The 24436-nt window shown below is 46.9% G+C and overlaps 2 protein-coding genes across 6 annotated transcripts in view; both read right to left on the bottom strand.

The window, feature by feature from the left end:
• Window positions 1-88: 88 nt before the first annotated feature.
• The window catches only part of LOC135393763 (apoptosis inhibitor 5-like), a 28541-nt gene continuing 4193 nt past the window's right edge, over window positions 89-24436 (bottom strand). Inside the window, exons 1-11 of one of the 2 annotated variants that reach the window (XM_064624009.1) lie at window positions 6764-6966; window positions 6164-6325; window positions 5921-6086; window positions 5711-5862; window positions 4504-4758; window positions 2819-3001; window positions 1938-2207; window positions 1339-1461; window positions 1238-1278; window positions 1029-1168; window positions 89-395 (exon numbers count right to left, since the gene is read on the bottom strand). In XM_064624009.1, the coding sequence (XP_064480079.1) occupies window positions 322-395; window positions 1029-1168; window positions 1238-1278; window positions 1339-1461; window positions 1938-2207; window positions 2819-3001; window positions 4504-4758; window positions 5711-5862; window positions 5921-6086; window positions 6164-6325; window positions 6764-6835 (1638 nt within the window). In that variant the 5' untranslated portion in view covers window positions 6836-6966 and the 3' untranslated portion in view covers window positions 89-321. Of the gene's footprint in view, window positions 396-1028; window positions 1169-1237; window positions 1279-1338; window positions 1462-1937; window positions 2208-2818; window positions 3002-4503; window positions 4759-5710; window positions 5863-5920; window positions 6087-6163; window positions 6326-6763; window positions 6967-24436 lie in introns of those variants that run through there. The other variant, XM_064624008.1, reaches the window with a different exon arrangement.
• On the bottom strand, window positions 12134-17039 carry LOC135393764 (uncharacterized). 4 transcript variants are annotated; one of them, XM_064624011.1, is made up of 6 exons: window positions 16894-17039; window positions 14928-15212; window positions 14262-14765; window positions 13498-13857; window positions 12856-13121; window positions 12134-12334 (listed from the first exon to the last, which is right to left on the bottom strand). In XM_064624011.1, the coding sequence occupies exons 1-6, from the start codon at window positions 16990-16992 to the stop codon at window positions 12217-12219; spliced, it is 1632 nt and encodes a 543-aa protein (XP_064480081.1). In that variant the 5' UTR covers window positions 16993-17039; the 3' UTR covers window positions 12134-12216. The 4 variants fall into 4 exon arrangements, with proteins under 4 accessions (XP_064480081.1, XP_064480082.1, XP_064480083.1 ...); XM_064624012.1 differs by having other exon boundaries at window positions 13512-13857; XM_064624013.1 differs by lacking the exon at window positions 12134-12334 and having other exon boundaries at window positions 12491-13121; window positions 13512-13857; window positions 14262-14626; window positions 14693-14765.

Below are 24436 nucleotides of genomic sequence, written 5' to 3'. Positions count from 1 at the left end.
TACAGACAAGCTCGCTGTATGTAAGCCTACCCACACGGACACGGTGCTACGACCGAACATTTGTACAATCTATTTCCACACTCTAAAAGCTGAGCACAGAAACCCTTTATTTATAATAAATTGTCAGCCAATTTAACGAGTGGCTCATTAATGCACCGCCAACGTCCTTTACTTACTCTGTTTTTGGAAATTTAAAGCACGGAGAAGTGCAAAAAAATGCAACATGAAGATAAAATGAGGGGGAAAGAGGTTGCACAATGGTCTCATGAAGATGAATGAACAATAATGATGATGCTGCCTCCTCCTGCCTAATTCTTCCTTTCAAGAGTATATCCTACCACGCCACCCTCTGCCTCCACCACCTCGGAATCGACCTCCTCGTCCTCGGCTTGCAGCTGAAACACAAGCAGATCATCATTACACCCTGTAGAATGGTGTGCCCGAGGAAATGCCCGCAAAAATTGTTGTGTTGCAGCACACAGCCACGTAACCAAAATAATAATACCCCTGTTGGCTGTGGAGCAAAGTGGAGAGCAACTATACAGGCAGTAATTTATTCCAACATGCACATACCTGAAACACATTTCACGCAGAAGCAGGACTGACAATTTCCCACATGCTGAACCCACTGTGCCAATGTCCAGCGAGAAGAGTCTATTTGATAGTGTCCAGGGTTGTTAAAAACGGACTATCGGTGACATTGCCAGCAGTAACGAAATCAGCCAAGCGAAGGAACACGCGGAGAAAATGTCACATTTTATTTTTCATTGGCATCGCCGTTAAATACTACTACAGTAATGATTAATTTATGCCAAAGCAAAGTTCATTAAAGTTAAATTGTACGGCACCAGCATTATTGTTTTTGTTTTTTTCGTGTCGATCAGTTTGTGCGGGACAAAAATTTTGGCAACTGGATTATTTCGTGCGCCACACAAATTATAAGCGCGGCAATTCAATCGAAATGAGTGGGACGCATTGGGATTGCCATAGAGCCAGGTGCTAGCAGAAGGTTCCTTCGAATGACATACCTTGGAAACCTTGTACTTTTGTGCTGTACTTTCCCCCTGGTGGACTATACAGCTCTCGCTCATTCTTGGATGGGGCTTTTTTGAAAGCCTTCGGCGGAGAATCTTCAGAAAAAGATATGCGACGTCGCTCCGCCTTTGCACTGTTCACACCAAATACACTGGATTAGCTCTATTTGTACAAACTCTATGCAGTCAATTGTGGTACGCACCTTCCTGTAGCAGGAGCACTTAATGCTTCAGCGGGCTTATTCTGAAAAGACGCCCCAAATGAGAGCAAACTCTACATCGTAGGAGATACGACTCCACTTACGGTCACTGGAGGCTTCCAGGAAAGGACGATTGTTGCTTTGAAAGAAGGTGGTACGTGGAATAGGTCCCGTATCAGAGTGTTAATGTTGTTTGTCGTCTTTAATGCGGCGGCTTTTAATTTGTTCTGCGGAGAAAGTGTACGGTTAGTGGATCAACTGCCGTCAATAACATGCGCAGGTACACATTCCACCAGGATTTTCGGTTTGACGTCACACGACCATCTCATTGACACCAGTGAATGCGGGCCGAACATGTTCTAAACGGTGTCGTGTTACACAAAAAACAACTTGCCAAGACTGTGTTATAGCACACAAGCCCAGTAAGTGCAAGTTTTGCAGGTATACAAAAACTGTATTTAGGTTTGCAATAGAAAGTGAGCCCTCCCATAAAGTCGTACATTCATTGATTTCGGTTAATTCTTCCACGTGGAAAACTGCAATTGTGCCAATGGATTACATGACTCACTGGGCACTTTAGTGGACAAGTACACCGGCATAGTGTGAGGATGCTCTCCGATAATAAAGAAAAAAAGAAAAAGGAAAGGTTACCTCCCTGGTCTCGTTAAAAAATTGTGGGTCACGCTCTACACGGATACCTTACCTCATCACTTTTCAGCTCCTCCGCCTTTTTGCCCTGCAGTGCACTTCTGAGCTTTTTTATGTAGCCCTGAACACCCCGTGCCAAATACTGCAGCCGCAGTTTGAAGTCCCGCAGTCTTTCGGAATTCCCCTCGGCCGTCAGAAATTCTGGCGTCCTCTTGGCCAGCTGGTGAAACACATACATGAGACACTCAACGTGTGACAATTGCAGGGCAGGGAGTTCCTCCATATTTTCCGCTTCCTTATTGGTTGGGGGGAGAGGCATGTGTTCCTGTTGGGAAAGGGCAGTTATCAATCCAAGAGAGGTTCTCAACATTAAAGGAACAATGAAACCACATTTACCACTGCTCAAAACCATGCTTTGTTCATGAAACTGAGTACCAGGAGCCACCACGCAAAATATGCTCCCTGAAAGGTTTTTGGATTTCACCCAAAGTAACCACGATGCGAATCAGTTTAACCCTAAAACACGAGGTGGTGACCCCTTAGAGGCCCAATCTCCTGGCGTGACGTCATCAGGTAAATGGGACATTTCCCACTGAAACTTTGCCCAAAAACTCAGGGAGACCTTAGACAGTACAGCCGGTGGTAGGATTTCAACCTTCCAGTCTTGAGCACGACCTTGGCTACCACCACAGAGCTCATGCTTTTCTCTCTAAATAAAGTAGCCTATTGTTGTCCTTTCGTTATTTCAACATTCGGATAATTCGGATGTTGGTCGAATTAACGAGGTTCTACTATATTCACGCAGTCGCGAAGGAAACCTTTAGTGCACGCGAGACAATTCCAAAAATCTGTGGCCCAGTAGCATGTGCAGTTGGACAGCTTCTTAATCGATGGCACAATTTTTGGGGTCATTGCATCCAAAAATTGGTTATGTACCAAAAGTTTGTTGAAAACCGATTCCAGACAGGAGGGATGTTCTTGTATCCCTGTAGCGTGCGGTGACATCTCTGCGAGCAACTTGATGAGCTCCAGGCCTTCTTCATCCGACGGCATCTCATTCAACACTGGAAGTACCTGCTCACACAGGTACTGCACGAATTTGGAGGATGACACGTATGGCTGTAAAGAATCACGAGGAAAATTGAGAAATACGCTAAAATTTCTACTAATCTAGTAATTTTCTGTACGCCGCACACTCGGTTCCAAGGTTGCATGTCTGACAGTATACATCAATGGATGGAAAGTCAGGCACAAAAATTTGGATTTTAGCTCAAATGTTGTCCACGCTTGAACTTTATCTAATTCAATATCAACTCGCTATTCCAAACTATTTCACGTAGGATGCTTAAAGAGAACCGCATTTGGAAGCTAATGGTGGTGCTACTCATCGGCTTTCTCAATTTCTGCGATACTTTGTACTTCACCTTAGCTTAGTATTTTCGTACAAGCTGTCCATGTCCCATGAGAGATGCTTCTTTCTAAAGTACATTATCATCATCTTTCTTCATAGGAGCTGTTGCAGTCATCTCCTACGCTAGTCCCACGTTCGCGTTCAAATTTCTATTGTCCAATCGCGACGTAGATCTCGCGATCTCCTCATAGGGGTTTTGATTATGACATGCCTTCCTCCTCCCCTGAGCGCCGCTCTCTTCCACTTAGGAAGTGACGTCACTATGCTGGAGCGCTCATCTTTAAAATTTGTTTATTTAACATCTAAGCACTTTTCTGACAAAAAAGTAATCCAACTAGATTGTCGGCTGATGCCCTTAAGGATACCTTAAGGTAGTGAATTTGTCCAACGCTTCACCACGCTGCAAAAAAGACTCAATTAATTTCGGGTTCCCAGTGATACACAAATCGTGCCCCCCCACGGGGTGCCTATTCTCTTCCCACAAATTTCGCAGTTGCTAATGAAAAAGTATTTTGCGCAGAAACAAATATTTTTGTTAATATCCCCGAGATGCTACTCGATAAAAGACCATGTTTGCTTCCCCTATGAGTTGTAAAAGAAAGATGCGAAAAAATAAGAAAGTCAGAGGTGAAATTGCATTTCTTGTGCGCAGCATTAGAGGGTGAGGGAGAGACACATTTTGCATAAGTGTCCCGCATCTTCTAATAGCATCAAAATCATGCGAGATAGTTTATCGGATAAAGCACGATAAAGCAAATAACAGCGAAAATGTTCTGGAACAGTTTTCTGGCTTCGTGCTACCTATTAGGTCCTTCCAAACCTCGGAGACAATATTCTCAGATGAGACCTACTCATATGCATGAATTTGCAAATTATCAATTCAGCCACCAATACGGGCACTGGACATCCAGCACAGCTGTTCCGCATCTTATGTTCATCTAAAAGGCGATTAGCTTCTTTTTTTTTTTTTTTTCATCCAATAATCTGCTTTTCCACCCTGTATCCCCCGATTTTACACTGTTTTATGGCTCCTGATATAAAATCCGATTTACCCCCCCCCCCCCAGATTTTCAAAAAAACATAAAACCCGAAAACACAGGGTTCAATGCATAAGGCACCTCAAGATTTTTTTTTATATATCAGAGATGGCCAATCAGTCTAGTTGAATCATCTAGCATGAAATAGAAAGAAAGAGAGAGAGAAAAATTACCGAGAAGAACGGCAACACCTGACGTATGCAGTGGGCCAGCTTTGCAATGGACTCAGACGTATCTGGGACTGCTCCAACTGATGCTGCACCGCTTCCATTGGCAGCTGCTGTGCGCTCCAGTGGCTTGTCTAGCTCCGCCTGTTCGGCTGCCAAGTCCACGAGTGCTTGCTGACCAGGAATTGTCTTTGCCAGTTTCAGGCTGCTCAGCAGAGACATGAGGCTAGAAAATTCCTGGCCCGTCACATCCTGCATCACCTAAAGACCAAAAGTGTAGAGACGTAAGCGCATATGGTGTACATAGTACACAGAGCTGTATACAGAGAGAGTTTGGCCATCATTCCATCCACGGGCGGAGCCTGTTTTGACGTCAGAGTCGGTATTGCACCGCCCAAAAGGCAAAGAGAAATCTGCTTATCAGCCAGCAGGTAGGCACCATCTTGATGCAGTTCACAGGCACCTGTCAAACGGGGGCTTTGTTAACAAACTGAAAGGATTCGAGGACAAACGTCTCTTATCCCTTGCATCAACATGGCATCGGCGACCGGTTGACGACTGCTGACAACTGGACAACAATTGGGAGGTCGCATGACGCAATTCGAGTTAGGCTCCTCCTAGGCCAAACTCTTCCTATAAATGGCTCTGCATAGTACGCAACACCCTCTGGGAGGTACCTTCCCAAATTGAGTAACCCGTTAAATAAGCGTAGACAAGCTCAAAAAAAAAAAAAGAAGAAAAGCATGAGGGGAAAAAGATTAGGATTCTAAGCCCTGGGATACATGTTCATACAAAATGTAAAAGTGTATAGTGCTATCTTGGCATGCAAGATCTTCAATCTCATAGCTCAGAAAAGCCTCTTCCCTCAGTCTGTGACATCATCTCATCTGTCCAATAGTAAAGCGTGCATTTTTCTTTCGTTCTTTCTGCGTTTGTGGCTCTTTGTGGTCCAGCATCTGATACAGAGCAGCCATCTGGATGCCTTCCTCCCGCGCAGTCAATTCTTGGCAGCCAATAAACACGCCAGAATGAGCCCTGAGAGACCTTTTTCCTTTTCAGGAAATGTGTGCTTCCCAAAGTGATTACATATAAGCATGATAGTTAATTCATTCGTGTCGTGGTGTAAAAAATCTGTACATTTATTAGAATGTTATAATAAAATATGTTGAAGGTGCCTCCCCACACAAGGTATATAAAAGTGCGGGACACTCACCTTGCAGCACTCCTGGAACAAATATTCCTCCACTTCCTTAGTGAACACTTCTGTACTCATGGAGGGAAGTTTAGAGCACAAAAATTTAATGGCTCGCTCTCTGACAACATCTTCACCCGCTACAACCTGCGAAAAGATTCCACCTAGCGTTCCTGCAAAAGGAGTTTGTCATAATCGTCGGTGCTCTTATTGTTGCACTGCCACACATACCTTTTGCATCCAATTTGATCAGTGTTGCGAGAGAATTGTAAATAACAAATAGCTCGGAGTTGTCTTCTGTAAGCAGCAACTGTGCCAACACGTCAGCAATCTTTGGGACGTACTCTTGGCTGCTTTTACAAAAGCTGGGCAAATCTTTGATAGCTTGCTTTCGAATCTGGAAGCAATGCGGACTGATATGAACACACTTGGCTCATTAAGGACGTGATTAAGGAAAGGAGGAAATATGCTTACAGCAACGTCTGTGTCCTCACATAGGTCAAGCTGGGCGTCGATGGCTTTCTCTGCTAGGTGTGGGAAGTCTTTGAAAAACCGTGCGATAAACTGTGACGCCAGTCGTTTTTCGCTTGGTGCTCCCTTCACAGCATCCAGTATTTCCGTATATTCTTTTTCATGCTGGAGAGAAATTCCATCCTTACAATGAAAGCCACACAACATCGCAAAGGAACAGCACAACAAGTTCGCAATGGAACTACACAGGACACATTGAACAGAGCTGGGCAGAGTTTTGTAGAACTGAAGAAGGGGGGAACTAAAATTCGCTCACCAAATTCTAAAGTTCATGCACGCAATTTTTGTTTTAAAATTTTGTGATGAACATGTCAATGTTAGAAGTGTGGTTTCGTAAGAGTAAACGCTGGCATAGTAACTTTTGAGCAGTTGCATCACACAAACAACACTAAGTGGGTACATCATATGGTCCTACAACTGATAATTAACTAAGTTATACGTTAATTTAGCTAGAAAAAAGTGCGAAATGTGAAGTTTAATAGCGGTAACGAGTAGCCTATGAAATAGACGAGGCCTAACTATGATGGCCAAATGCCGGCTTACTTCATTAATTTTATCCTTTGCATTAGCCAGAACGTCGTAGTTCTTGTAGAGGAGTGCTACTCGGTCCATCATACATGTGTCGGTAGATCGCCTAATGGATTGTGATTACTGTTTACATGAAAATAAAACTGACTATACACAATCACACTGCGCTACACCAGCAAACATGAGAATCCATTGATCTCCCAGTGGCAAGTCCCACTACATGTATAGTTTCGTATTTAATTCAAAGTGGATAAAGCTGAATATTCAGAAACGATTGCAAAAAGTAGGTTCATATTTGCAGTGATCCTATTATGCGCTTCATGGCTTCATACGAGGATGAACTAACTAACATAATGTCAATTATTTTATTTGTTATTTCTTTGTTTTTGACCTTTTTGGCGACGCTTTTGGCGCGTAAATTTGAAGGTTCAGGGTGAAGCGTGCAGAAGCGTAATTAGTTGACTGTCATCACGGCCACCGCCACCTTGAACCGCAGCGGTGAAACAAAATGTTGCTGCACACTGATCTTGCACCGTCTGCATCCGTTTTGTGTGACATAATACTCGATATCTGACGGCGGTCCATTAGATAACTCGGGACATACAAGGCCAAGGGTGAAGGAAGTTGTTCTCTCGCTGCCGCTTATAGAAGAAACATGTTTTGTCATTCCTACCTCTGAAAATTTGCAGCAGCAGGGCATTGTAACCACCAGGGATCGGAACAGAACCCGAACCGAAAACCGAAAAAAAAAACACGTTATTTTCTGACGAACCCGAACCGAACAAGAGCTTTTTTTTTTTTTTTGCTTGTCCTGAACCAAACCGGAACTGAAAAAAAAAATCATACGGTTACCGGTGCGGGAATCGGTTCAGAGGTGAAATAATATTGTACTACTGACCTACCTTTTTTTGATTCACCCGAACCGGTTATCTCACACCTTTCTCAACCGGGTACGGGTAAGCTCGCTCACATGTAGCAAAATTACTGCCCATGAACCGGTTAAATCGGGACCGAAAAAGTAACGGTTCCAATCCTTGTAAATGTCCCGACCGCTGATCGATTTTTTTTTTGTCTGTGTATGTGCGGGGGGTGTTCTCCCCGAGCCGAACCCGAACCGATACACCTGAACCGGTTCAAACTGATAATCTCGGTTCAGCGGAGCTAAACCCGAACCGAACCAATATGCCTGAACCCGAACCCTACCACTAGCAACATCATGTGGAACATTAAAAAAAGTAGCCAAAGAACCGCTATGTTGCCGCGACTCGCAGTTGAGTCCTTCCGTTTGCAACTATGGCGTACTTGTATAGTTTCGATTTGAGAGGTGTATACGCGTTGGACGAAGTCGTGTCAGTCTGTCAGAACGCGGACGCAGAGAAGGCTGAAGGAAGCACACGGAGGTGAATGCAAGTCCCTTCAACTATATATAGTGACACACAAGTCCTGAGACTTGGATGGAGCGTTGCAAGTTCATTTGAGCAATATATTCATTTGCCATATGAAGATGCTACATAAAAAAAACAGTGCCGGATCAAGTGTACAATCGACGCGTTTCATTTTTTATTTTTCGCAATTTAAATCATATTGGCGGCACGTTGCTCGGGGGAGGGAGTCCTGTTGGTCGAAAAACAGAAATAAATGCGTAAAAAACGTAACTAAGAGATCTTGTATCATTTTCAGTGACTACCTCTAATTTTGTAGTATATTAGAACCTCGAACCGGATCCGAACCGGTTAATCGCGAACCGATATGAACTCCGGAGCTGAACCCGAAACAAACAGAAAAACGTTACGGTTCGACGGAAACTGCTCGCCGGTAGTTGGCCAGGTTCAGTGGCACAGGATATTGAGGCAATGACCGGAATACCATGGTTGACGGATGCCCCACCCTCCACAGCGCTCGAGGCTTTTTCGCTTTCTACATACCGTCGAGCGGCGTTTTACTTTTGCGTTAGCGCCGCGAAGCAACTGTGGCTGCGTACACAGCAGGAAGGAGGTTAGTACGCGTCCTGGGCGAATTGTGCCGTCTGGAGTCTTCGGAAAACCCGGGGAAAACCTCAGACGGATCCCAGTCAGTGTTGGCTCGCTGAGCACAAGAATGCGAGCTCAATTCAGGCCGAGCACGGTAAACATTGCTTACGAAACCCAGGTGGTGGAAATTATCCGCACATTTACCCTGTGGCATGTGCGGCATTTCAGCACACGTTACATCTACTCCCGATGCGGCTCCAAAATTTATGTTTATGCCTTCTCTGTTGCATGCTCCTGAACGAGACATGAAAGGAAGGCGTTTGCTCGAAAACGAAGCATCGAAATCATAGGTTGCGTTTATATTCCCTTCTTTTATACAGAAGACATTATGGTTGCCGCATCGAAAAATCGCCCAGTTTCTCGTGTCTCAATGGCCACGAAAAATGCCCACCAGTAGGGCCACGTCACAGCGTGACGTAGGTCGTGATCCCTAATACAAAAATTCATTGACTTCGCACCAACAAGGATGAAAAACAATGCTTGTATCGAGCATTTAATGCCGGGCTTTGATCCTTACTGTGAAGGGATTTCGTTCCCCACATCACCACCAGCAATGGAGTAATGAAACTCCATATTCATCATCTAATAATAAAGTTGTTGTCGTTATTTAATGCATATTTCGAGGCGCACATTCGGCCAACATTTTTTTGGTGCGTAGTTGCGTGCATATTTCTCGAGTTTTTAGTACATATTTATCTGCGATTATGTTATTAGCGGACAAAACTGTCACGCTATTTCGAAGCCTAATTTTGTGCAGCAATGTCAACCTGTTGCCCAAAACGATATCGGGCCTTTGACGACATCATTTTGTTCACATGACAGCGACCTACCCAGAGTTCATACTGCAGAAAAGCCGTCGCATTTTTCAATCTACTCCATTATTTGCCCAGGCAGCAGGTATGTTTTGGTGCTAGCAGTAACAAAAAGAAAAACTCGCACCAGAGGACTCTCTGATTTACACAACCGATATAACAGCCCGAATGTGTCTCTTCTTTATGCACTGAAGCCCACCTCCACACCACACCTGCTCCGAAGCGATGCGGAACTAATAGCGCGAAAGCGCCAAGGTCAATTCTAGTCTCCCTAATGCCATCCAAGTGCAGCAGCACCGAGCCCACGGCTCCAAGCCCTCTCCTCCCACGCACTCGATACAACAGCCGGAACGCCACCCCACAGTGACCACACCTGCGATGCAAAGGTCAACCCTCCTCCCCTCCAAGTGCAGCACCGCCTCACCGACCGAGACCCAAGTCTGAATACCCCTCACCTCCCACACACCGGAAGCAAGGTCACGCATACGACTGGAACCTAGCTTTCCGTTGCCAGTAAACTCACAAGACACGAGGACAGGTTCACTGAAACACTGAAACTGGGGCATCATATCCATCTTTAGTCAAAGCATACTTGTGTGCAACTTCACCTCCCCCCAGAATTGTCAACATCAGAACCTACAAACGACGACGATATCTACTTTAAAAACTCATCACAGGGACTTGAAACTCGACATCACATCATTACCCGTTTCAACATCAAACTCATCATCACATCAATACTCATAATTCAACATCAAATTCAAAATCACATCACATCACTACCCATCATTCAACATCAAACTCCCATACGGGTCCCATCATCAGAAGTGAGCCGTCCAATCTGCTACTGCCTATTTATGCACCAGTGCCCTCTCCCAGACTGTTACACCCCACTGGCTCACTTCTGATGATGGGACCCGTATGGGACCCGAAACGTCAAGTACATTGTTGTTTTGTGTTGTTGCTTGCCGGTGCGCTGAACTTATTAAACATGTCTACTCCCGGCCTCTGGACTATATTCATCAAACTCATCATCACATCACATCGTTACCCATCATTCAACATCACATCACATCATTACACATCACATCACTGCCCATCATTCACCATCACATCACTCAGAATGATGTGACGTAGAATGATGTCAGTGATGGCCATCATGGGTGAATTCGCCATCCTATGGTGGTGACGTTGCCCGCATGATTGTGAGACTACCCAAGCAAGCAATGGCCGATGGCCGACGGTTGGCAAAAGGTCGGATGGCAGTTGGCCAACGACTATTTTGGCCATCCAACGTTGGCGCAGCGTTGCATAGTGAGAGGCAGAGCGAGGATTGGAAAGCCGTCGGCCAGGTACAGATCCGTATCAAGAAACGAGCTCGTTGGCCAAGCACTTGCGAAAGCTTTGATTAATCTCGCCTGGGCGAGAGGGAAACGTAGAATGGTCTAGCGCTGCATAAGTTCGACTTTCGATGGACCAAGGGAATTTCTCAAAGCTAAAGCAGTAAGAAACAGAAGCAATACCTTCATGGCAAGTTAATACGACAAGCAATTCATCATCAGTGTCGTTTGTGTACGCGCCAAATTAGACTTAGACACGCCTCACCCTTCATTTTGACTCACACGCGAGCAGGTCTCTCGAATTTGCGGAAGCTCGCGAGACAAGTTATGTATATAGTATCTGTTTTTCCTCCGGAAACGTTGTGGGAAATACGAGAAACAAACAAATAATGGTATATCGTTACCTTACGCCGCGAGACAATTTAGTCTGAAAATGAGGGACGCCGCTGCAATGCTTTGGTCTGTATCTTGGCACAAGCTTGGCACAACGTAGGCTAGCCAATGCTTGGCAAATCGTTGGCCAAGGTACAGATCCGTATCAAGAAACAAGCTTGTTGGCCGATGATGTACCAAGCAAGGCCAGGTAGGCCAGCCTAACTATAGCCTAGCTTGGCCCAACCTTTGTTTGTTGCTTGGGTAGTCGTCCTGTAGTTCCATGCGTTTTCTCACAGGATGCACTACCACCACAGGTTGTCCGCCTGGCCGCATATCGGTAACCTGCCTACAAAAATTACGTCAGTGCTGCTCTCACAAGTTTTTAAAGAAAGATATAACCACTCATAGTGAAAACCGCATCTAGGTAGCTCTCATAGTTTTATTACGACAATTATGTAAGACGCCCTGTATGTGCAACAATAGAGCACTGGACATACTGACGTTAGGGTGTACAATATACTGTCGTGGTACTGATCTGCGAAACATTTCCAAACAGAACAGGGAGTTCGTTCAGCGTAGATATAACTTGATGCGTCCCCTTGATAATAACTTGATAATCCCTTTCTAATAATAAGTTTCATAGAAGAGTCGAGAGAAATAATCGGAACGAGTCTATTGGACAGCGGGCAGCACCGCGCGCAGCGCTGACCAATATGCGCGTTCCGATTACTTATCTCGAAAATCAGCGAACAAAGCCTCCCAGATCGGGTCTCACCTGAGCTCCTGGCGCGATATGAAAAGAAAAAGAAAACCCACAAGAGCACGTCCTACGTAGTACCTCATCTGAATTTTATTCGGATATTAAGTATTCAGGTCTTCTGTCCTGGAACGTAGCTTCACTGCTGGAGAATTTAGCGCAGATTGACCATGTGCACCCGAACTTCAGTAGGTCCAAAGTCTGCCACTTTCGTCTGCCAAGGCTCCCGAATGCATGGACGCCTGACCCATTGTGCTGCGAACGGCTTTTTCCTGTAAAAGTACACGATCACCTTTCGTTCGGCTTTCCGTTTCATGCACTCCACTCCACGAATACGACACAGACGCCAAAATTAGCCACCTGCCCAGACTAACCGTACAGGGCGCCTGTTCCAGATTACCTTTATTCCAGCGTTTTAGACAGCCATAAAAGGCTTGCGTTTTCTGTTTATTTCATCTCTTCAGCATATTTACACATCCAGTTACGAACGCGTCACGCCAAGGCTGTACAACATGAGCAACACATCGGACATTGCGCAATGGCGATGCACCCCGGCGATAACGCCGGGATGCAACGGAAACTTACGACTATGTACAAATACGTAACAGCCGCGAAAAGAACAATAAAGCGGCGCACTGTTATGCTACAACGTAGGTCTCCGGTAAACAGTCAAGTATGTTCGTTCCCCCAGTATCTCTAACGACAAAGACCTTCTACGCGATCCCGCTGACGCTCCAGAAAAGATCGGTTGTCTTTCCAGAGACCTGGACCCCCTTTTCGTGCCGGTCACCACCTTGCGTGTCTTGGTGTCTTCTTTGTTCGCTGTCCTGGAGCCTGCGGTCTTGAGGTCTGCTGAGCTTCCCTCTGGTATGTCCTTTGGTTTCTGGGCTGTGAACTTTTGAAAGCGTCGCTGCTGGCGTTCTCCGCTGGGGTTAACGTTTGAGGGTTGAACTTGGCGACAACAGTACGGCAAGGAAGAGCGGGAGGGCTCTTGGACTTTGGCGCCCCGGCGAGATCTGTGTGTGTGCCTTTGTTGTCCGCGGGGCCGTCCTGTTGGACCTGTGGAAATCCAGGAAAGGCTGTTCACCATTGAAATTCGAAAGGGATTGAATGTGTTATTGCTGAAATCTTGTGACCTAACACTGAGCGAAGCAGGCTGCTCAATACTAACTTCCACCTTACGCCCTCCACACAAGAGGGCAGCAGCGCTACAGCAGAAAACAGGTCCCCCCACATCGTGACGTCCATGTGGCAGACCGTTGGACGGGGCCCCCACCACGCCCCATCATGAGGTTCATGCCTTCAGGAGCGCGAACACGGGTGAATGGTGTAGCGCTACCACTATGTGGTGAAACAAACGGGGAAGATACGGGGTAATACTTGAGAAACTGAACTACGGCCTTAGACACTGCTAGATTGAAATGACTTCACGTACGGGTGTGCACTTGCCTTGGCCCGAGTCATTCTTACTGTCTTGCTGTGCTGCATCTCCGTATCGCTTATTGTGGTACTCTTTGCGAGGAAATGTGCCATTCTTGTTGGCATGGCTTTCGTGGCATGCCATTTTCTTGTTGTCACCGCCGCCCCCGCGTGCGTTTCCGCCACGGGTGTTGTTCCTCTTCATAGATTCTTTGGTGTTTCTGCTGGCGGCGTCAGGAGTTGGGTTCGATGGTCGAACGTTCTCCCTCGGGACTTGCTGCCGAATGGATACCTTGTTTATCAAGACCTTTTGCTCCGATATGTCGCTGGCACTTGTCTTGGCTTTTCGAGTCTCTAGCTCTGGCTCTGTTGATGCCTGCGCATCAAGAACATGCATCAGACGTGCAGTTGCCCACCTCCACGATACCCCTCGGGCAGAACTGTCATGAACGCAGCCCGCCTACGGTTCACTTGCACATAGACTTACTACTTCCGCTGGTGTTAGGATCCCGTACATGATAAGGATACGTTGTCTTAGAAATAGGGGGGGGGGGGGGTTTGAACTTTCACAACAAGCCTAGTACCCCATTCCCAGATATTCAACACACAATAGAAAGAAAAGAAACCATATACAAGATTCAAAGTGGCGAAAATGGTGCCTGTAGGTGCGCCCTTTAAACAGGAGACCTCTAGACTCTAGAGGACACTGCAGTGCACGCGCTACGCTATGCCACGCTTTGCTAATCCCTGCCATAGCCCACCTTCTTTTCAACGTCTCACCTGTGCTTCGACAGTCTTGTCTCTTCTAACCGCATGTAGCGGCCAGTCATCTGACCTCTTGCCTTCAGACGCCCGTCTATCGTACAGAACGTGGTCTGACACCGACCGCTGCAACGCAGCAGCCCTCACCACGACGTCTAAGGAATCCTCCCTCGACCCGTCTCTCCTGGATCCCCGTCGCCGGCATCCACTGGCTTCAAGCAGCACCCTTTCGAAGGCCAGCTGACGCTCGTGGCGCTCGTCCACTTCCCCAAGGAAAGCGACTATCTCTTCTTGCTCGTCGACGAGGACGTCCCTGGCGTCGCCAGGGGCTGGTCGAGGGGTGCCGTCGCCGTCTCCGACGTCCACTGCGCAGGGCAAGGGTTCTACAATGAGAGATTCGAGAGGTTCACGAGGGGCGTCTTCGAGGAGCTCGCGTCGGTTCCAGGGACCTTTAGGGCGGTGTTGCACAACCTCACGCCATGGGCACAGTAGGGAGGTTCTTGAGCCGCTACAGGCGTCTCCCTGCGTTGCATGAAGGTTGTCTCATCAACCCACGTTGTTACGCAAAAATGATTGTAGCAAACAAGTTCTTCAAGAAGGTCGCATACTGCACGGCTACAACGAAAGAGGAAGGCAACCAAAGTGCACTGCTTGCGAATAAATAATATTGCACATAGTGTGTACCTGCTGGTAGAGAGCCTCCAAGGGCGGCCTGCAGATCAGGTACGGGTGATCCTCATGGGGAGATGGCCAGTAGGATCCCGCAGCGGTGACTGGGGTGAAATACTGCGGGGGCTGCTGACTCAAGGGTGACACAGTGTCCTGGAGAGGGGGCGGGGCAGGCGGCAGTTCTGGTGGAGGCCCGGCGGCCAACCGGTGCTTGCGATGCCGATGTGGAGGCTTCCCCGAACTGTCCAGGCGGGCACGGCAGAACAGCAAGTAGTTCAACCACGGTGGTTCCTGAGGCCCCTGACAGCCCACATGATCAGCCATAAGCCTTATTACTTGGGAGCGACTTGTGCGCAGTAAACTGCACATGCCTCTTTTGCAAGGTCAGTCCCGAACTAAGTCCTTCATGGCACGGGCCCGTCTTAGCCCGTTCGTGGAGCGTGCACGTCTTTTGAGAGGCTCGACCTGGCTCGCACTTCCCTCAAACCCGGCTCGTAGAGATCGCCTGTTCGCTCAAATAAATTAGATGAGCTATCGAGCATGCACCATGCGCTTGTTCCGAACCCGTATTTAGTTCAAATTTTGTTACTCATACCAAAGGCCAATGAGTGTCTTTAGGCTATGTGTAGCTCATGCTAGAAAATACCAGCTGGGGAATTTATGAAACTCCACGTTCGCTGACACACAAATCGAGAGTGTTGTGCTCTCTTCTTGTAAGGGACGCATCTCGACAGAAGCAGCGCTGAACCAGAAACAGAAGTGTCGTTGCCAGAAAAAAATATTTCGAAAGAGATTCTACGGGGACTTCACCTACGCTTCCATCTTCCAAATGCACTATCAAAGGTACGATTCCGCGAAGTTTGACCCCCCTTGCTACGTCACTGTCCCGAACCATCGATTGTCGTTCAGATACTACGACACTAACAAAACGGGAGCTAAACGTGGAGGGAGGATGGAAAGTAATTATTCTGAGGCCGGAACATAGAAAGGGACAACCACAACATAAGCATAATGAGAGATCTACCACTGCCTATACCCTCGGAAGCAGTGCGATTTGACGGGGACGGATCTGCAACACCGTTTTGTGTATTTGGTTTTCCTTCGTAGGGCATATGAAGACTTTCAGAAATACACACTTTTCAATGCACAAACTAGGGGGGGGGGGGGATTGCGATCCGCACCGGTTGACACGCCTCACCAGTACCTCTCCTTTGCGGAGAGGAGCCCTCTGCGAGCACGTGATTTTTCTGCCTGTGGTTGGATATTATGCATGGCGGAACGACCACTACGGAAAGGGGACCGTTATGAGGGGGTGACGCCACGAGCCTTCCGCAACGGGTGACGCATGTCCTAGTGAGGCCAATATCCGTTTGCGGGTTTGGGTCACGAAAAGAACGAGTGTTTGTGGGCGTAAGACCGGGAGACATTAGATGCGGAAGTTTCAAGCACAGGTCAAATGTATGTGATGGAAATGGCAGTTTTCCACTCTACACAACTCCACACCACACGCCATTTCATATTGGCTCGCAGATGTGAATTTTCCTCATGTCTACTGTTCAGAGAAAGTGTTCTTCACCTCACGATGATGATGATTAACGGCTCCAATGAAAGGATTCTCTTTTCTGAGATGCTTTTTATTCGGTTCACGTCTATTTATGAAGATGCGACCGACCATCTCTTGCTTTTGACAAGCCGCTGAAGTGCCTCCCCGGGGCCAGGGGTGGGTCCGGGCCCTCACATTTGAGGGGAAGCCGGGGAGGGGACAGAGGGAAGTCCACTATTTGGGGGCGATCGCCCTCCTTGTGCAATAGAGAGTCTGCTGCACACCATACGATGACCTTTGACACAAACTACACGAGGAAACTCTATGACCGCAATGATTCCCTTTACGCACCCTGCTGGGACTGGACAGGACACGTCGTTAGCTACGGTCTCGACAAAAGCGAATACCCCACAGCCCATTTGGAAAAAGAGAACATACCTTGGGGCGGGGCAGCACGTAATCGCAGGAGGGCAGCTTGATGGTCCACTGTGGCCCGCGGTGCTGCATCGCCCAGCCGACGCTGCTCTCGCTCGGCATGGTCTCGTGCCCCGAAGAAGAGCCCGAGCCACGGCTGGGCGCGCAGGTCAAACCTCCTCCTCTTTTCGTACAACATTTCCCCCGCTTTATGGGCCCTATTGTCGAACGCTCCTCGACTCGGACTGCTCCTCAAGAGCGGAAGAAATCCTTGGTGCTTTCCTCATAAGCGCTACGTTTCTTTCCTCTGCTCGCTCAAGTGGAGGCGTATCGAGTCGAAGAATACGGCCTTTAGTATTCGTGTCAGGACGGGACGACGAAACATTCCCCACATCCCGGCTACAACCCTTATCATACAACTTTTTCGTGTGATAAACAGTCACCAGACGAAAGGTTTACATATAGACTCGGATGTCAGCGTGCTTAGTTTAGGGAAGGGGGTCTCAAACACGGCAACCTTTGATGGGCCACGAGTAGGAAGCTGCCCTCTCAAACAGATTTTTAAGTATTGTTTTTACTTTACTTTACCGCATTGTTTTTCCTGCTGCTCCTGCCTATAGTACACACGCGCGTGACTCATGTTTTTGGGGTTATGGAGTGCTTGGAATATTCATCCGGGAGAAGGAATCAAGGGTGCGTCCATATGGTGAGGCGATGCACTGCAACTCTCCCCCCACCACGAAGAGGCGCTAGTGGTGCAAAACTATCAATAGTCTTTTTTATTTTCAATGTTAGCGCCGCGAAGCAACTGTGGCTATGAGCGGCGTACAGACGTGGACAGCAGGAAGGAAAGGCGTCTAGAAGTCGGCGGTAGGATTCGTAGTCTTGAGCATGACAGTCGTCTCTTGAGTGCGTGCGTCTTCTTTCGCTACTTGCTGTCGCTTGCAGTGCATCGTACATTAGAGCAAAAGTACTTTGTGTCGCATGTGATGCCAGTGCGAAAAAGAAGAAAGGGAAAAAAGGAAAGAAATAGGGTACTATCGATAGTTTTTTATCCCCACTGACGCTCTTGGTTGGGACTTCCCGCACCGATGAGGAGAGCGATTGGGCGTGAGTCACGGCAGCGGTTGAGCCGTCTGTAGTTTCCCCAGAAAAGCATCAGCACCATAAATTTGTTGGCGCCAGCCAAACGTCATGTATTTGGGTATCGCCTAATCAAACAGTTTATCGCCTCACAGCTTATTGTGGAACTTGGGCATTTAAGGTTTCCGCTTCCGGTAACAAACCCTGTTTACTATGTCACAATCAGTGTACGAAGGCGAGGTAGTTGAAGTAGGAAAACACAAGACGACCACTCATACTTTGCACAGATGCAGGCACTAACTGGGCACAACTTCGCTACGGTGTCGGATTATTTGAGTATCCTGAGAAGCTTGTGGCCTCCCGCTGGAACCTCTCTGCGTGGATCATTCGCATTGTCTATATGTACTTTGCCATTAAATCAATCTGATGACTGAGAATATAGTAAGAAAATACTAAGTATATTTAATAATATATATGTAATTAATACCACTCCATGTTCTATGTATGAAGGAATAAAAGATATTAATACGTGCATATCAAGAGGAAAGGAATTATGTTACGTGAATTCCCTTTCGGTTTCCAGTAAAGGTAACGAATATATTTTAGTTGCCCGCACAATTTAGGTATGCAACGTTTCTCGTTTCCGGTAACCAACCCTGAATGGAATCCTTTTTGTGCATCACATTTTAGCGTCATGAACATGCAAGAGGCTGCACCTTCTAAATGTCTTTCTACGATATGATATGATGTAAAGTAGTTTGTCTTTATTTGATGCCCTTTAATGTTTCAGTAATCACGTTCCATCTGTGTTCAACTGATAGGAATATTACATACATTATAAAAATGAGCTTGGGCTTTCTAGTGCAGGTTGAAACAGGCAATGATTTCTTTTCAACTCTGTGCATATCAACTAGAATTCCACACATACACAAATAACTTTGAAGGGGTTGCCACACTCATAAAACACATTACAGAAAGCAAGTTTTGTCAGCTCTCCAGTACTCGTGGTAGCTGCCAGTGCTGTTATATTGCTCGCGTTCAGTAGGCCTTCAACATTCTAGGCATAAAAAGTGCATAACAGAAGGATATTATGAAACTCTGCATACTGTTTTCTTTTTCACCTTTTCGGTTCACTACCAGTCACACTATTTAATACATTATCGCATATAGACATCAAGATCATCATTCAACACTTTTGCCAGTTAACACAAAGATTTCAGTTTTACAACAGCTGTCTAAAATGAGATTCAAAGGTTATAATGCACTACATATGTGTAAGTTTCACTTCGGTTATTTTATTGTACTCACACTCTTAGTTAGCTGTTAGTATGGGCTGTCTGCGTGGCTCCTACTGACACAAATGCCCAAAAGAGCTTGGAATATCAACAGCATGGCCCTTTCAAAAACATGCATTATAAAATGGAATGTGGCAGTTGGTTATGCACACTGGGTTAAGGTCGTTAGTATTACTTTGTGATTTCTTTTCAAGATGTTTCCATGTAGTACACAATCCACAAAGCTGCTACTGATATTCCAAGAAGCCCTTGTACCACCCGAAAAAATTCCTGAAGCTACTCATTACAAGGCTCACAACTTATGACAGAAGCTACTTATGCCAATGGAAAGCAACCTTTAGCAGCCTCAGGTTTTGTGAGATGCTGTGACTGAAATATACTGCAGAGAAAAAATGCAGGCACAAAGAGTGTGAGCACATCTGCACTAAACTTGTATTGGGATATTTCGGTAGTTATCACCTGATCACCACCAAATATACCCCAACTACAACCACCCATGGCTATCCTCAAAAGAATAGTTTCTCACGATGTCGGAGGCACTCGCCTACGCGTTGCCCGTTGCTTGTCAAATCGCATCTCCATTTCTTCTAGTACCTTAGGGGTGTATCGTACTACCAACTTCACTGTTCCAATGGCTGCCTTCAAAAGCTCCACAGCCTTTTCATGATTCTCCCCTTCGACACTCTGAAAAAGAAGTTTCATGGAAAAATAAAAGTTCTCCTTTCATATAATTAGATTGAAGATTGCCTCTTGAGGGTGAAACCCCATTTTTACCTCGTGACTAAACTGCCCTCGCTGAGACATCTGTAGGAATGCACGCTAACTAGTTTGACAGAAAATGCAGTTACATCATCGTTTGTACCAAACCAGTGCAGTTAGTTTGAGTAACTGAGCCCAATTTCTCCCCGAATTTAGCATACTAGCAAGTTTTTCCACGCGAATTCGCACAAATTTAGATCGCACGTTTATTTACCTCGATTTTTAACCCTGAATTTAGAAAAAATATGCTCCAAAAACTTGAGGCTCTACATATAATACAGTTTGTGACATGTCAAAAATTGTCTGTGTCAGTGTCCTATTCTGTTTTTCGTTCCAAGTACTTTAATGGTTCCAGTGGCATTATTCTTTCTTTATACTTGGCTGTTCCCCTCGCACGTCACTTCTAAATTATAAATGCCAACAATGCAGAAAAAGCGCTATTAGCGGGAACTGGCATTTAATTGTGCCAACGCGAGCCATTTTCAAAGTGTTGTCCAATAATAAATGTTTATGCTGCATAACAATGCTAATGAAAATCGCATTGTCCTGGATCACTATCATCATTCTCCATCCGTTCTGCTATAAGCTACGTTCCCAAACGAGCGAGTTTCATGGCGAGAGCTATCGCTCAGGGTTTTCTGCTGCGGCAAATACAAAATCCTGCGGCACCGGCTCGTAAATTCCGTGGCAAGCAGTCAACGGCTGCGTGAAATGGGAAACACTTTATTCTTGGACAATGTGGGAACAAGAAATATTTAATAAAATTACACATAAAAAGCACCATTGTGGCTCAACATCACATACACAATATCTTGCATTCTCCTCTGACAAAGAATGCCGTCTGTCGCCTGCAATCATTTTATACTTGCTCAAAGAAGCTCTTTCGGCATCTGCAGAGTTTATGGGAACTTTATAGGAAGTTTATAGGAACTTTATAGGAAGATTATAGAAAGAAGCTTACAATACATGCCCTGTGAAAGTTACATCTTTAGGACACTATTTTTGTTTCGGGGCTGGAGGCATTATTTAAGAATCTTTAAAGGCATACTACTCCCAAACATCAAATCAAAATCCCCAACTGCCACTGCTAAACTGCACATGGGAGGGAGGAGCTTGCACCCTTCCTCATGAGGAGTTTGCACAATAAACTTAGGATAATATTGTCTTAAGCTAAACTACAATCTGTCTATGTTGATCGTATAGTATGGGCAATTTCATACAGAAGGCTTCACCTCAGGAAGGGAGGCATCAGGTGAAGCCCACCTTCGGCAGGTGTCGACCATATTCTGCGAAAAGTTGGATATTTGAATATTGGGTACTCCATTCGTGAATGAAATACTTTGAATGGGTGATATTTGATGCAAATTTGATAACTCGAATATCCGCACACCCCTCAAAATAAGAGATTCCACGAAATTCAGTGACAAGCGAAGGATTCCGCGATATTTCACGGAATCGCGGAACTCACGGGGCCTTAGCTATCGCTTAGCAACAAAATCTCGCCTCTCACATCAAAATCGCAGGTTTGGGAATAGTCCAGCGAGAAGCATGACTTTTCCACGCTCTCGCACCTCAAAATCGCAGGTTTGGGAATAGTCCAGCGAGAAGCATGACATTTCCACGCTCTCGCACCTCGAAATCGCAGGTTTGGGGACAGTCGAGCGAGAAGCATGACATTTCCACGCTCTCGCACCTCAAAATCGCAGGTTTGGGAATAGTCCAGCGAGAAGCATGACATTTCCACGCTCTCGCACCTCGAAATCGCAGGTTTGGGGACAGTCGAGCGAGAAGCATGACATTTCCACGCTCTCGCACCTCAAAATCGCAGGTTTGGGAATAGTCCAGCGAGAAGCATGACATTTCCACGCTCTCGCACCTCAAAATCGCAGGTTTGGGGACAGTCGAGCGAGAAGCATGACATTTCCACGCTCTCGCACCTCAAAATCGCAGGTTTGGGAATAGTCCAGCGAGAAGCATGACATTTCCACGCTCTCGCACCTCGAAATCGCAGGTTTGGGGACAGTCGAGCGAGAAGCATGACATTTCCACGCTCTCGCACCTCAAAATCGCAGGTTTAGGAATAGTCCAGCGAGAACCGTGACATTTCCATGTTCTCGCACTTCAAAATCTCATGTTTGGGAATAGTCCACCGAGAAGCGTGACATTTTCTGTGCTCTCGCTCCTCAAAATCGCTGCTTTGGGAATAGTCAAGCTAGAAGCGTGACATTTCCACGCTCTCGCACCTCAAAATCGCAGGTTTGGGGACAGTCGAGCGAGGAGCATGACATTTCTACATCCCGCAGCTCAAAATCGCAGGTTTGGGAACAGTCCAGTGAGAAGTGTGACATTTCCACGCTCTCGCACCTCACAATCGCAGGTTTGGAAATAGTCCAGTGAGAAGGGTGACATTTCCACACTCTTGCACCCCAAAATCGCAGGTTTAGGAATAGTTCAGCGAGAAGCGTGACATTTCCATGTTCTCGCACTTCAAAATCTCATGTTTGGGAATAGTCCACCGAGAAGCGTGACATTTTCTGTGCTCTCGCTCCTCAAAATCGCTGCTTTGGGAATAGTCGAGCTAGGAGCGTAACATTTCCACGCTCTCGCACCTCAAAATATCAGGTTTGGGGACAGTCCAGCGAGAAGCATGACATTTCTACGATCTCGCAGCTCAAAATCGCAGGTTTGGGAATAGTCCAGTGAGAAGGGTGACATTTCTTCGCTCTCACTCCTCAACATCGCAGGTTTGGGAATAGTCTAGCGAGAAGCATGACATTTCGACGCTCTCGCACCTCAAAATCACTGGTTTGGGAATAGCGGAGCGAGAAGCGTGATATTTCCACGCTGTCTCGCCTCAAAATCACTGGTTTGGGAGTAGTGGAGTGAGAAGCGTGACATTTCGACGCTCTCCCGCCTCAAAATCGCTGGTTCGGGAATAGTGGAGCGAGAAGCGTGACATTTCCACGCTCTCTCGCCTCAAAATCGCTGGTTCGGGAATAGTGGAGCGAGAAGCGTGACATTTCCACGCTCTCCCGCCTCAAAATCATTGGTTCGGGAATAGTGGAGCGAGAAGCGTGACATTTCCACGCTCTCTCACCTCAAAATCGCTGGTTTGGGAATAGTGGAGCGAGAAGCGTGACATTTCCACGCTCTCTCGCCTCAAAATCACTGGTTTGGGAATAGTGGAGTGAGAAGCGTGACATTTCGACGCTCTCCCTCCTCAAAATCGCTGGTTCGGGAATAGTGGAGCGAGAAGCGTGACATTTCCACGCTCTCTCGCCTCAAAATCACTGGTTCGGGAATAGTGGAGCGAGAAGCGTGACATTTCGACGCTCTCCCGCCTCAAAATCATTGGTTCGGGAATAGTGGAGCGAGAAGCGTGACATTTCCATGCTCTCTCGCCTCAAAATCACTGGTTCGGGAATAGTGGAGCCAGAAGCGCGACATTTCGACGCTCTCCCGCCTCAAAATCGCTGGTTCGGGAATAGTGGAGCGAGAAGCGTGACATTTCCACGATCTCTCGCCTCAAAATCACTGGTTCGGGAATAGTGGAGCCAGAAGCGTGACATTTCGACGCTCTCCCGCCTCAAAATCGCTGGTTCGGGAATAGTAGAGCGAGAAGCGTGACATTTCCACGCTCTCTCGCCTCAAAATCACTGGTTCGGGAATAGTGGAGCCAGAAGCGTGACATTTCGACGCTCTCCCGCCTCAAAATCGCTGGTTCGGGAATAGTGGAGCGAGAAGCGTGACATTTCGACGCTCTCCCGCCTCAAAATCGCTGGTTCGGGAATAGTGGAGCGAGAAGCGTGACATTTCGACGCTCTCCCGCCTCAAAATCGCTGGTTCGGGAATAGTGGAGCGAGAAGCGTGACATTTCCACGCTCTCCCGCCTCAAAATCGCTGGTTCGGGAATAGTGGAGCGAGAAGCGTGACATTTCCACGCTCTCCCGCCTCAAAATCGCTGGTTCGGGAATAGTGGAGCGAGAAGCGTGACATTTCCACGCTCTCTCGCCTCAAAATCACTGGTTCGGGAATAGTGGAGCCAGAAGCGTGACATTTCGACGCTCTCCCGCCTCAAAATCGCTGGTTCGGGAATAGTGGAGCGAGAAGCGTGACATTTCGACGCTCTCCCGCCTCAAAATCACTGGTTCGGGAATAGTGGAGCCAGAAGCGTGACATTTCGACGCTCTCCCGCCTCAAAATCGCTGGTTCGGGAATAGTGGAGCGAGAAGCGTGACATTTCGACGCTCTCCCGCCTCAAAATCGCTGGTTCGGGAATAGTGGAGCGAGAAGCGTGACATTTCCACGCTCTCCCGCCTCAAAATCGCTGGTTCGGGAATAGTGGAGCGAGAAGCGTGACATTTCCACGCTCTCTCGCCTCAAAATCACTGGTTCGGGAATAGTGGAGCGAGAAGCGTGACATTTCCACG

The sequence above is a fragment of the Ornithodoros turicata genome, chromosome 5 (assembly GCF_037126465.1).
Source record: "Ornithodoros turicata isolate Travis chromosome 5, ASM3712646v1, whole genome shotgun sequence".
Lineage (NCBI taxonomy): Eukaryota > Metazoa > Arthropoda > Arachnida > Ixodida > Argasidae > Ornithodoros > Ornithodoros turicata.
Note: the sequence above shows the minus strand (reverse complement) of the source record. Positions and strands in the feature narration are given on the sequence as shown.

Coding starts and splice junctions, on each gene's coding strand:
- LOC135393764 (XM_064624010.1), bottom strand. CDS start 16,992: ATGCCGAGCGAGAGCAGCGTCGGCTGGGCGATGCAGCACCGCGGGCCA. Junction 14,766..14,927: donor TGGAGGCTCTCTACCAGCAG/GTACACACTATG, acceptor CATGCAACGCAG/GGAGACGCCTGTAGCGGCTC. Junction 13,122..13,511: donor TAAGAATGACTCGGGCCAAG/GCAAGTGCACAC, acceptor GGATTTCCACAG/GTCCAACAGGACGGCCCCGC.